This window comes from Pecten maximus, chromosome 7, assembly GCF_902652985.1.
Source record: "Pecten maximus chromosome 7, xPecMax1.1, whole genome shotgun sequence".
Taxonomy (NCBI): domain Eukaryota; kingdom Metazoa; phylum Mollusca; class Bivalvia; order Pectinida; family Pectinidae; genus Pecten; species Pecten maximus.
Genome location: NC_047021.1, coordinates 10,268,199 through 10,280,924, shown reverse-complemented (window position 1 = coordinate 10,280,924; position 12,726 = coordinate 10,268,199). Strand labels below are relative to the sequence as shown.

General features: G+C 36.8%; 1 protein-coding gene across 1 annotated transcript in view; it reads left to right on the top strand.

Annotated features, from left to right (window-relative positions):
* Positions 1 to 2,693: 2,693 nt before the first annotated feature.
* LOC117331565 (inhibitor of nuclear factor kappa-B kinase subunit epsilon-like) overlaps positions 2,694 to 12,726 on the top strand; it is a 32,258-nt gene continuing 22,225 nt past the window's right edge. Inside the window, 11 exon segments of the mRNA XM_033890354.1 lie at positions 2,694 to 2,904; positions 5,037 to 5,129; positions 5,131 to 5,166; positions 5,439 to 5,568; positions 6,273 to 6,363; positions 9,642 to 9,732; positions 10,208 to 10,365; positions 10,684 to 10,794; positions 11,071 to 11,256; positions 11,543 to 11,769; positions 12,165 to 12,315. Of these exon segments, the coding sequence (XP_033746245.1) occupies positions 2,788 to 2,904; positions 5,037 to 5,129; positions 5,131 to 5,166; positions 5,439 to 5,568; positions 6,273 to 6,363; positions 9,642 to 9,732; positions 10,208 to 10,365; positions 10,684 to 10,794; positions 11,071 to 11,256; positions 11,543 to 11,769; positions 12,165 to 12,315 (1,391 nt within the window). The 5' untranslated portion in view covers positions 2,694 to 2,787.

Sequence of the window (12,726 nt, the reverse complement as noted above, 5' to 3'; positions counted from 1 at the left end):
GATAAATCATATTTCTTGGGGCGCATTTTTCTTGTATTTATGCGATATATTTTTATCGTCGAAACAATCGATTTTGGGTGTAAAGAATCACGTATGTGTATAAGGAATTGCTCAGTTTTTCGGGGTACGATATTTGATTTTCGAATATCCACCGCTTCGGGCACTTGGGATAATTTTCAACCGGGACGCAATTGTGCAACGCCATAAAGTATCGTGGGAAAATGACAAAAATATCTACAAGATGTTATAAATGGGGACATATTGATATTAACGTTTTGGTGAACACACAGAGTATCTTTTAAGATATTATGAATTTACTTTCAATTTGTGCTCGTAACAGCATCAGTTTCAAGATACTTTCTAGTTTCTAACGATTTGCAGAGCCATAGGCCATGGGCAGCCCATTGTCTCCCATTGGGACCAATGTACATGTATTCAAAGAAACTAGTGCAGCAAGAAATTATAATCGTTGTATCCTAAAGTGCAAGCAAGTATAATATCATGTCCAAATAATATAAATACTCCAAAATTAAAAAATAAAATAAAAATCGCCCCCGAGGGAACATGGATATTTTTTTGCCAATCGTGCGGACGAATAGTGCGCACGACTTATTATACATGTAATATGTGCGGACGAGTTGGTAATACGTGCGATCGACTTAGTATTAAAATTACGGACGAGTTGGTAATACGTGCGATCGACTTAGTATTATTATTACGGACGAGTTGGTAATATGTGCGATCGACTTTGTATATAGTACGGACGAGTTGGTAATACCTGCGATCGACTTAGAAAAATCTATACGGACGAGCTGTGCGCACAACTTAGTACTCTTTGTGATCTATAATGATAAAAGGGTAATTCGCGCGCACAGATTACTACTTCCATGGATGGCAGAGGAAAGTTTTAAGCCGAGTTCAGTAGGATTTCCTAGTGTGAACTTGATTCGATTTTTATCTTGAAACAGCGTATCTTTGAAACTGAGATCCAGCAATATTAAAGCAATAAGTCGTGACTTCTGACCTTTTAATATGCATTGTAGTACGGACATCTCAACACACCCTACAGATTACATTGTAGTATGGACATCTCAACACACCCTACAGATTACATTGTAGTACGGACATCTCAACACACCCTACAGGTTACATTGTAGTATGGACATCTCAACACACCCTACAGATTACATTGTAGTACAGACATCTCAACACACCCTACAGATTACATTGAAGTACAGACATCTCAACACACCCTACAGGTTACATTGTAGTACGGACATCTCAACACACCATACAGGTTACATTGTAGTATAGACATCTCAACACACCCTACAGATTACATTGTAGTACGGACATCTCAACACACCCTACAGATTACATTGTAGTACGGACATCTCAACACACCCTACAGATTACATTGTAGTACGGACATCTCAACACACACTACAGATTACATTGTAGTATAGACATCTCAACACACCCTACAGGTTACATGTGTAGTACAGACATCTCAACACACCCTACAGATTACATTGTAGTATAGACATCTCAACACACACTACAGGTTACATTGTAGTACGGACATCTCAACACACCCTACAGGTTACTTGAATTCTATTTTTGTTTGTTGTTTTTTTGTTTGTTTTTGTTTTTGTTTTTTGTTTTTTATTTGAAAATAGATCTTGAGAAACTTAGACATAAAATGACTTCTCCAATTGTCTTATAACTTATAACTAAATTGGAATAAATGCTCTACTATATCAGATTTTTTCCTTATTTTTCAGATAGAGTGTATTTGGTGTGAAAATGTCATATTTAGGTAATTTCTAGAAATTAGGCTTCCCTTGTACCACTTTTTAATATATTTTGTTGTTGTTGTTGTTGTTGTTGTTGTTGTTGTTGTTGTTGTTGGTGGTGTTGTTGTTGTTTTGGGAAAAAAATAACGTGAATTTTTACACATATTTACGTGTAATTCTTGTCTTATCCTTGTGTGTCTTGACGTAACTGCATATATGGTATGAATATCATTTTTTTGGTTATTTTTTTATCATTTTAAATTTTTGATCATGTCTGCCATTATAAGGTTTATTCTTATTTTTTTCTCTCTGAAAATTGATGTGCACGCAACTGCGTCAATGGTAGGTACGCCACTGCAAAATACAATGCATATTTCCATGATACTAAAACCTGACCTAGGCCTGTGGGAGGTCTAAATATAGAATGACGCGACGTCATATGACTTTATATTCTAAATCGAAAACCAACAAAGTACGTCTAACAGGACACATGCAGACACACAAGCATATATATATGTATCTTATTTTGGAACTGTTTTCATATCATTTGTTTTATTCCGTTCGAAATCAAAAGGACATGTAAGAAATTTGAACACTTGTTTGGAAATCCACCATCGATTCTATAAATAATCTGGATGTGACGTTATCTTTTGAAATACGCCATGGTAGGTCTACCTATTTTAGGGCATATGGCCTATATTAGATATGTATACATGTAGCACTTGAATAGCACAAATGTGATACATTTTAGCACATTAAATATGTGACACTAATATAAGGTTGTGTATTATTTTTTACAGAAGGATCACCAATTCCAAAAGAAGGATAAATACATTAAATATAATATAACACTTTATACATATCCCGTCGGGGACCCCAATGGTTTTTCCGGTTTAAGAGTTATTTCCCTTCCACTGTTAACACGTAGTACAACCACATCATGGGGACATCAACACAGTGTGGATGTATGAGACAATAATACAGGGACAGGATGATGGACCGTACGTACGGGGTGGAGGGGATGAAGGAGACGGACAGTCACGTGTACTGTACCCAGGACCTGCTGGGGAGGGGTGCCACGGGTGACGTGTATAAGGGGATAAATAAGGCAAGTACAGATGGGGATCTCTACTTTCGTTTTGTTTTTTTCCTGATGTCCCTTTTTTACATATTTTTAAACAATCACACTTGATTTAGTTTAATTATACCTAACGATATTATTATATACAATGAAAACCAATAACATTGTAATGTACAACCGAATACACATGTGTTTACGTTTTGTTCCTCTTTCTGTCTGTGTTTTCATAAACAGCAAGCATCATGGATGACGTGCAATTTTTCAGTGTTATCATTACATTAACAACAAGAGAAGATAATCATAATCAATAATCAATAATGTTTTTGAATATATTTATAATTATGTCCAAATATATTCACCTGTTTTATGTCAAAATATCTTGTCAGGGAAAGGAGTCAGATGGAAATTTAGACTAATAAACGTTAAAATTAAATATCTCGCGTCCGGTATATAAAGTAGGGTGAAGTGATACAAATTACTGTTAAATGTCTGAGGTCGGGTGGTAAGGTCAGGTGATACTCGGACTATACTTACTGTTTGATGTCTGTAGTCAGGTGGTAGGGTGGGGTGATACTCGGACTATATTTACTGTTAGATGCCTGTAGTCAGGTGGTAGGGTCAGGTGATACTCGGACTATACTTACTGTTAGATGTCTGTAGTCAGGTGGTAGGGTGGGGTGATACTCGGACTATATTTACTGTTAGATGTCTGTAGTCAGGTGGTAGGGTGAGGTGATACTTGGACTATTTACTGTTAGATGTCTGTAGTCAGGTGGTAAGGTCAGGTGATACTCGGACTATACTTACTGTTAGATGTCTGTAGTCAGGTGGTAGGGTGAGGTGATACTTGGACAATTTACTGTTAGATGTCTGTAGTCAGGTGGTAGGGTGAGGTGATACTTGGACTATTTACTGTTAAATGTCTGTAGTTAGGTGGTAGGGTGAGGTGATACTCGGACTATATTTACTGTTAGATGTCTGTAGTCGGGTGGTAGGGTGAGGTGATAGTTAGACTATGTACTGTTAGATGTCTGTAGTCAGGTGGTAGGGTGAGGGATACTCGGACTATATTTACTGTTAGATGTCTGTAATAAGGTGGTAGGGTGGGGTGATACTTGGACTATATTTACTGTTAGATGTCTGTAGTCAGGTAGTAGGGTGGGGTGATACTCGGACTATATTTACTGTTAGATGTCTGTAGTCAGGTGGTAGGGTGAGGTGATACTTGGACTATTTACTGTTAGATGTCTGTAGTCAGGTGGTAGGGTGAGGTGATACTCGGACTATATTTACTGTTAGATGTCTGTAGTCAGGTGGTAGGGTGAGGTGATACTTGGACTATTTACTGTTAGATGTCTGTAGTCAGGTGGTAGGGTGAGGTGATACTTGGACTATTTACTGTTAGATGTCTGTAGTCAGGTGGTAGGGTGAGGTGATACTTGGACTATTTACTGTTAGATGTCTGTAGTCAGGTGGTAAGGTCAGGTGATACTCGGACTATTTACTGTTAGATGTCTGAGTCAGGTGGTAGGGTGAGGTGATACTTGAACAATTTACTGTTTGTAGATGTCTGTAGTCAGGTGGTAGGGTGAGGTGATACTCGGACTATATTTACTGTTAGATGTCTGTAGTCAGGTGGTAGGGTGAGGTGATACTTGGACTATTTACTGTTAGATTATATATCTGGAGTCAGATGGTAGGGTCAGGTGATACTTGAACTATTTACTGTTAGCTAGCTGTAGTCAGGTGGTAGGTTCAGATGATAGTCAGACTAATTTTTTTTAATATCTGTAGTTGCGTTGAAGGGTAAGGTGATATTCAGATTAATTACTGCTCAATTTATATATAAATGATATGTGTAGTGGTAGGGTTAGGTGATACTCTGATGGATTGCTGTTAAAAGTCTGTAATCAGTTATTTTATCAGGTAATTCTTGGATTACCTGGTAATTACTGTTTAAATACTTTGGTTGGCTGCCCAGGTGATACGTGGACTAACTACATGTACTGATACATAAACTACTGATACATAAATTGTGTTTAATTCCTTACTTGTATTGACCATATTACACCTGCCAGTATACATATATGTCCCTAGTAGATTCATTTCAGTAACAGAAATCCCAAATAAAATGACTTTCAATTTGTATTTCCCTACAGCACACAGGCGAGGTGGTGGCCCTGAAAATGTTTGAAACGAAGTTTACTTCACATGTCCAGAGGGAGGTGGAGGCACTGGTGAAACTCCAGCATCCCAAACATAGTCAGGTTCATGCATTGTGAAAAAGATGTAAGTAAATGTACATTAGTAATTAATTACTAATTATACACAGACAGTGACTCTGAGAAATAGGTGATAAATTGACTCTGAGTTCTTGTAAAATATAAACACTGTAGCTGGAGTCTTGGAGTCTCACAGGTTACACCCAAAGCAACAAAAAAGAGGAATCACTTCTTTTTCATTATGTTATTGCATGTATATTTAAGTTGTGTTTTGTCTGTTTTTCATTGCGGTAGTAATTATATACACCTAAACCTAGTGTTTTATTTTGTGTGCTCCAGTGCATGACAAAGCGGAATGTATTGGTGATGGAACTCTGTGAAAAGGGTAGTTTACTGGATCTTCTCAAGGAACCGGAAAATGGCTTTGGTATGGAAGAAGATGAATTTCTCAGAGTCTTCAAACATTTAGGTAGGCATATGGTTTTAGAAAGAAGATTGCTTTTACCTGTGAGTGTGACCATCTTAAAACTGTAAGGGTGACCATCTTTAACCTGTAAGGGTGACCATCTTTAACCTGTGAGTGTGACCATGTTTTACCTGTGAGGGTGACTATATTTTACCTGTGAGGGTGACCATCTTTTACCTGTGAGGGTGACCATGTTTTACCTGTGAGGGTGACTATATTTTACCTGTGAGGGTGACAATCTTTACCTGTGAGGGTGACCATGTTTTACCTGTGAGGGTGACCATGTTTTACCTGTGAGGGTGACTATATTTTACCTGTGAGGGTGACAATCTTTTACCTGTGAGGGTGACCATCTTTTACCTGTGAGGGTGACCATCTTTAACCTGTAAGTGTGACCATATTTTACCTGTGAGTTTGACCATCTTTAACCTGTGAGTGTGGCCATATTTTACCTGTGAGTTTGACCATCTTTAACCAGTGAGGGTGAACATCTTTTACCTGTGAGTGTGACCATATTTTACCTGTGAGTTTGACCATCTTTAACCTGTGAGAGTGACCATCTTTAACCTGTGAGTTTGACCAACTTTTACCTGTGAGTGTGACCATATTTTACCTGTGAGAATGACCATCTTTTACCTGCATTATCTAAAATAATTTATAATTTGTTTAAGTTTTTATCTTGCAATGAAAGCGTGTTCGTATTTCAGTAAATGGTACAAAACATTTGAGGAGTCAAGGGTTTTCCCATCGAGATATCAAGCCTGGTAATGTCTTGATCTTTACAGATGAGGATGGAAGGTAATGTAGATTGTAACAAAGTGTTCTTCAGTTATAACATATTAATGAAGGGGATCCTTCTGTATCTCTCTGGTCTTGTATAGAAAATGGGCCTTATAACATACTGGTCTGGTATAGAGAGGGGGACCTTCTAACATACTGGTCTGGTATAGAGAAGGGGACCTTATAACATACTGGTCTGGTATAGAGAAGGGGACCTTATAACATACTGGTCTGGTATAGAGAAAGGGACCTTCTAACATACTGGTCTGGTATAGAGAGGGGGACCTTATAACATACTGGTCTGGTATAGAGAAAGGGACCTTCTAACATACTGGTCTGGTATAGAGAAGGGGACCTTAGGTAGCACACCACAGTAAGACAGCCTGGCCATGGGCAATTTTTTTGTTAAGCAAATAACTCCTGTATTATGATATGTATAAAAAATGAAAAAATAAATGTACACTATAATTGGTATATCCAGTATGAAGTAGTACATACAGGCTTCACATTTATTAAAACAAAAATCAATAAATTGGTTCCGGATTTTAAATATCCGGATTTTCCGAACGTGTGTTTACACAGGAAATTTAGTTTCGCCTACAGCGCAAAATGGAAGCCCACAGAAAAGGTAAGATAGCGGAAAAACTTAATTTACAACATATGTCCAAACAAGATTAATTCTGTCTTTGGGATAGAGATATTTAATTTTAAATAGGTTTCAGAAAAAAAATTGTGTAGAGAATTGTGCCATTTTGGGTCAAATATCATAATATTTTGCAATTTTTGAGAATTTTTTAAGCTGTTACCATGGTATTCACAGCTCTAAAAATCACAGAAAATATCAGTTTACTTATCCTTCAGAGCTCTATTAAAATTGCAAATGTTGTACAGATTTCAAATATATATACTTTATTAGAGGTTATATGTAAGGTTAACTGGCAATGTTTACATATCTAAAGCGTGTGCCATATTTTTCAGAATTTGGCATTTTTACTGTACACTGCTACCTTATAAGGGCTGAAAAATGTTATTTTTTGGAAATTGTGCTTAATTATGCTTGATTAAGCTTCATTTTAGTTCATTATTGCTCAAAAATGCACAAAAACAATTTAAAACTTGTTTATTATCTGGCTTGTCATATTAGAGGAATCAAGGGAGGTAACTCGCATAGTTACCCATTTTAAGGGTGGGTTAATTAAGCATAATGTTAATGAGTCAGTGTAAATTGAAAAGATATTCTATGTTAAAAAAACAAACCCAAAATAACTTATTGGGTATCTAACAAACCATATAGACTGAATTCTGGTTTGTTTTAACCTGATTTATTACCCCGTATCCATGGAAACTATTACAGTAAGTGTTATTTTTTGAAATATTTGGTGAAACCATTATTTTCAATTTATTTATACATTGGTAAGCATGTAATTTCAATTGATGGAGTGTACGGTTGATACAATATTGTCAATTATTGTCACTTCCTTCGGTAAAGCAGAAAAAATAGCATTTTCCGCATAAAATGGGATCAGCGGACACTTTCATATGATCATTGGTACATATCTGAATTACCGGGGTGGAAACAGATGACTGTGATGTCATAGGCATGACATTTTGAAATCTTGGATGTCATGTCATGATTTATCAGTTAGAATATTGCATGTGTTGCTAAGCTCAGGTTTGGAAAGGAATTTGGTTATTTATTATGACACCATTGAGTATGTATGACGTCATAGATACCATCTGATGACGTCATAGTTACTGATGACGTCATGGTAACTATGACGTCATATTACAAGGCTAAATTTGATAGTTGTATAGTATTTTTTGCTTGATTACATGCACAGAGACTCAAAGTACCACATTCAACTCAAAACACAACTTTATTCAAGAGATATACAGAATTATGGGAGTTTTCATCTTTAAAATTACCTCCCCTTATTACTGGATTGGGAGAAAAAGTTGTCAAAATACACCTCTCAGGGAAATCAGCAATACTCGGTGACTATTAAAGATACACAGTAACCCGATATGTCATTTTGTTCGTCGGAACATATTCTAGACATTCATGGGGTTTTTAGTAAAATTAGAATTAACAAAAGTGATGTATAAGGTAGCACACCACAGTAAGACAGCCTGGCCATGGGCAATTTTTTTGTTAAGCAAATAACTCCTGTATTATGATATGTATAAAAAATGAAAAAATAAATGTACACTATAATTGGTATATCCAGTATGAAGTAGTACATACAGGCTTCACATTTATTAAAACAAAAATCAATAAATTGGTTCCGGATTTTAAATATCCGGATTTTCCGAACGTGTGTTTACACAGGAAATTTAGTTTCGCCTACAGCGCAAAATGGAAGCCCACAGAAAAGGTAAGATAGCGGAAAAACTTAATTTACAACATATGTCCAAACAAGATTAATTCTGTCTTTGGGATAGAGATATTTAATTTTAAATAGGTTTCAGAAAAAAAATTGTGTAGAGAATTGTGCCATTTTGGGTCAAATATCATAATATTTTGCAATTTTTGAGAATTTTTTAAGCTGTTACCATGGTATTCACAGCTCTAAAAATCACAGAAAATATCAGTTTACTTATCCTTCAGAGCTCTATTAAAATTGCAAATGTTGTACAGATTTCAAATATATATACTTTATTAGAGGTTATATGTAAGGTTAACTGGCAATGTTTACATATCTAAAGCATGTGCCATATTTTTCAGAATTTGGCATTTTTACTGTACACTGCTACCTTATAACATGCTTGTCTGGTATAGAGAAAGGGGACATTATAACATGCTTGTCTGGTATAGAGAAAGGGGACATTATAACATGCTTGTCTGGTATAGAGAAGGGGACATTATAACATGCTTGTCTGGTATAGAGAAAGGGGACATTCTAACATACTGGTCTGGTATAGAGAAGGGGGACATTATAACATGCTTGTCTGGTATAGAGAAGGGGACCTTCTAACGTACTGGTCTGGTATAGAGAGGGGGACCTTCTAACATCCTGGTTTTTTATAGAGAAGAGGAGGGGGCTATTTCTAACATGATGAACTTGTATAGTGATGAAAATCATTCTGTTCACCGTAGCGTTATATAAAGCAGGAAAATTACTTTAAAACATTCAGATCCTATCGAAAGAAGAAAGATCATTTGACTATATTCTGACTTTGTATAAATGGAAGGTCCTCTTACAGGATGTTAATCCAGATTCTAACCGTTTTTACCTATTGTGTTTTTCACGCTGTTACATATATCCTTTTTGATTGGCTGTTCTTATACTTCCTAGTAATGTCTACAAGCTGTCAGACTTTGGTACAGCCAAACCTCTTGGGGACCAAGACTCTTTCATGTCCCTTGTTGGCACAGAAGAGTATCTTGTAAGTACATTTCAACCTTCTCTGATACACAAGTTCAAATACAATGCATGATTAAGATTATTCAATATCTGATTTATTTTTTACAGACTCATTAAACAATTCATCCAAAGTTGATGGATTACGTTTTGATTTTCTTTGTAGGAACTTTTGTTTGCTGAAAGTAGGAACAGTCAATATTTATTTATTGAAAAATTAGAAAATATCTAAAATATGTATAACAAAATTATATATTGACATGTGCTGATTACAGTCTAACATATATTTAACCCCGGTTAATACTAGCTAGACGATGCCCTTAACTAGATATTGATTACTTGAGCATAATTCTAGTAAAGCACAGGTCTCGGGTTCAACCCAAGTGAAATGAATGATTAATTTGTAGCTACACCTCCAGTGTAATCTGTCTGTTGTCTGATAAACTTCTATTATACATTTCATGTAGAAATAACTGTGTATCAATCACTTATCATTTCAGCATCCAGACATATACAAGGCTGCATTCATAGACAACAGGAATTGTCAGGGATTTGATATCTCAGCAGATATGTGGAGCCTTGGTGTGACTTTCTTCCACGCTGCCACAGGAGTAGTACCATTCCATGCATATGGTGGCCGTTTCGACAAGATCAAAACGTTAGTGTCATGTAGTTTTTACTTTCCTGTAGCTCTTATGGGGTAGAGGAAATAAATATATTCCTGAATTTAACTGGTGGAATAAATATGCAGTCAGAACTCTTCAGAATTCAGAGATTACGTGAGAAACAGTTACTTACAAAGTAGATGATAGAATATTATTGGTGTAGTACAAACACCCGATCTATCAAACAGGTTAATAACATGGACAATTTATTGAACCAAACTAAGCAGCAGAAACACACTGATAAAATTGTCATTTTTCTCTCACTGATGTGTCTAATTCAAGTCTATCATTTAATATCTTGAATGATTTAGGTATGAGATTCTGTCAAACAAAGCAAAAGGTGTGATATCTGGTCAGCAGCTGGTCAGTGGGGGCCCCATAGAGTGGAGTACAGAGCTTCCAAACACCTGTAAACTGACCAGGTAAGTTTGATCATTCACCCGTTATATAACACCTGTAACCTCACCAGGTAAGTTTGATCATTCACCCGTTATAAAACACCTGTAACCTCACCAGGTAAGTTTGATCATTCACCCAAAATAAAACACCTGTTAATTCACCAAGTAAGTTTGATCATTCACCCAAAATAAAACACCTGTAAGCTCACCAGGAAAATTCTAATGAGTCGCCCACTAAGGATATATTGTCACATGCCTGACTGTGTAGCTAATTAATAAAGGACGTGTTTGTTGATAAAGGCCTCTGAGAGACCGGGTGAGGGACATTCTTGTCCGAATGTTTGACAGTGCCAAGGACATGTCCTGGGGATTCGACCATTTCTTCAATGCTGCAGATGCACTCATTGACCCCAGTACCCTGCAGCTGCATGTTTTCTCCTCCCTCAATGGTCAGCACTATCTTATGTTTCTGGACAGGGACTCTAGGTAACAAAAACTATGTTGATTGTATAAAGCTTTGTTCTCATCCTTAGGAAAAAGTGTGAGCTCTAATAATGACAGTCTTGCTTACCCCGGTGCCTTCTGGACATTTTTTTAATAACACAACATTTACTTCCTGAAAATTTGGCTGTTTATGTTCCGATAATTCACCAGTTGCATTTATAAGTATCATTTCAAAATACCCTTAGCTGGTAAAGTTGTACTTGGATATATTAATGTTTGAGAATCCATAATCTAGCTCATTGTAACATGATGATTCTATGGGATCCAGGTACAAGGCCTTGTCAGAGGAGATAAAACAGATCCTGGGGCTGGCAGCTGATGACCAGGTTATGCTTTGTGAGAATGGGGACATTGATGGAACTGTGATGCCAGATACACCTATCTCTCGCTACCCACACACATCCAGGGCTGACCCACTCGTCCTGCTGCCAGCTAAGACTGAGGAGAGCAGTCCTCATGTGTTTAAACTTGAAGGCTTTGAGAAGGTCATTGACAGTAAGTCTATATGCCTCCTCTATTAAACTTTCACATGGTTCCATATGTCACACACCTAGCATTGTTTAGCTGCTGACAAAGACAATATACGTCACGATGTGATTGTATTTAGATATTTTCAAGCTTTGATATGTTTCAAAGTGTTGAATGGAATATCAACAGACAATCACTTATCAATATAGAAAATTTAAAATCTGTTTTATACTCGGTATAACAGCATCACAAGAAACGTGCATGCTTTTGCATTAGGAAATATGATCATAATTTTGTCTAAGTAATAAATACTTTCTTTGATGAACGCATAATGGTTTTAGTTATAACCAGTTGGCACTTATTTCTTAAAATACTTTGAAGATTTCGTATAATAAAAGTGTATGGTTAACATAACATTTCAGAGCCCTGTCCTGCATTCCCCACCATAGTCAACACTGATCAAGACTACAGACTGGCCAAGAAAATGTGTGAGGTCATACATCTGTCCAGAAAGATGGTACACTCAGCAGTACTCTCACAGAAACTCTTCACTAGAACTATTGCCAGACATGGGTAAGTATACCTCACCAAACATTTCCTCAGAACCATCGCCAGACATGGGTAGTATACCTCACCAAACATTTCCTCAGAACCATCGCCAGACATGGGTAAGTATACCTCACCAAACATTTCCTCAGAACCATCGCTAGGCATGGTTAGTATACCTCACCAAACATTTCCTCAGAACCATCACTAGGCATGGTTAGTATACCTCACCAAACATTTCCTCAGAACCATCACTAGGCATGGTTAGTATACCTCACCAAACATTTCCTCAGAACCTCAGAACCATTACTAGGCATGGTTAGTATACCTCACCAAACATTTCCTCAGAACCATCACTAGGCATGGTTAGTATACCTCACCAAACATTTCCTCAGAACAATCACTAGGCATGGTTAGTATACCTCACCAAACATTTCC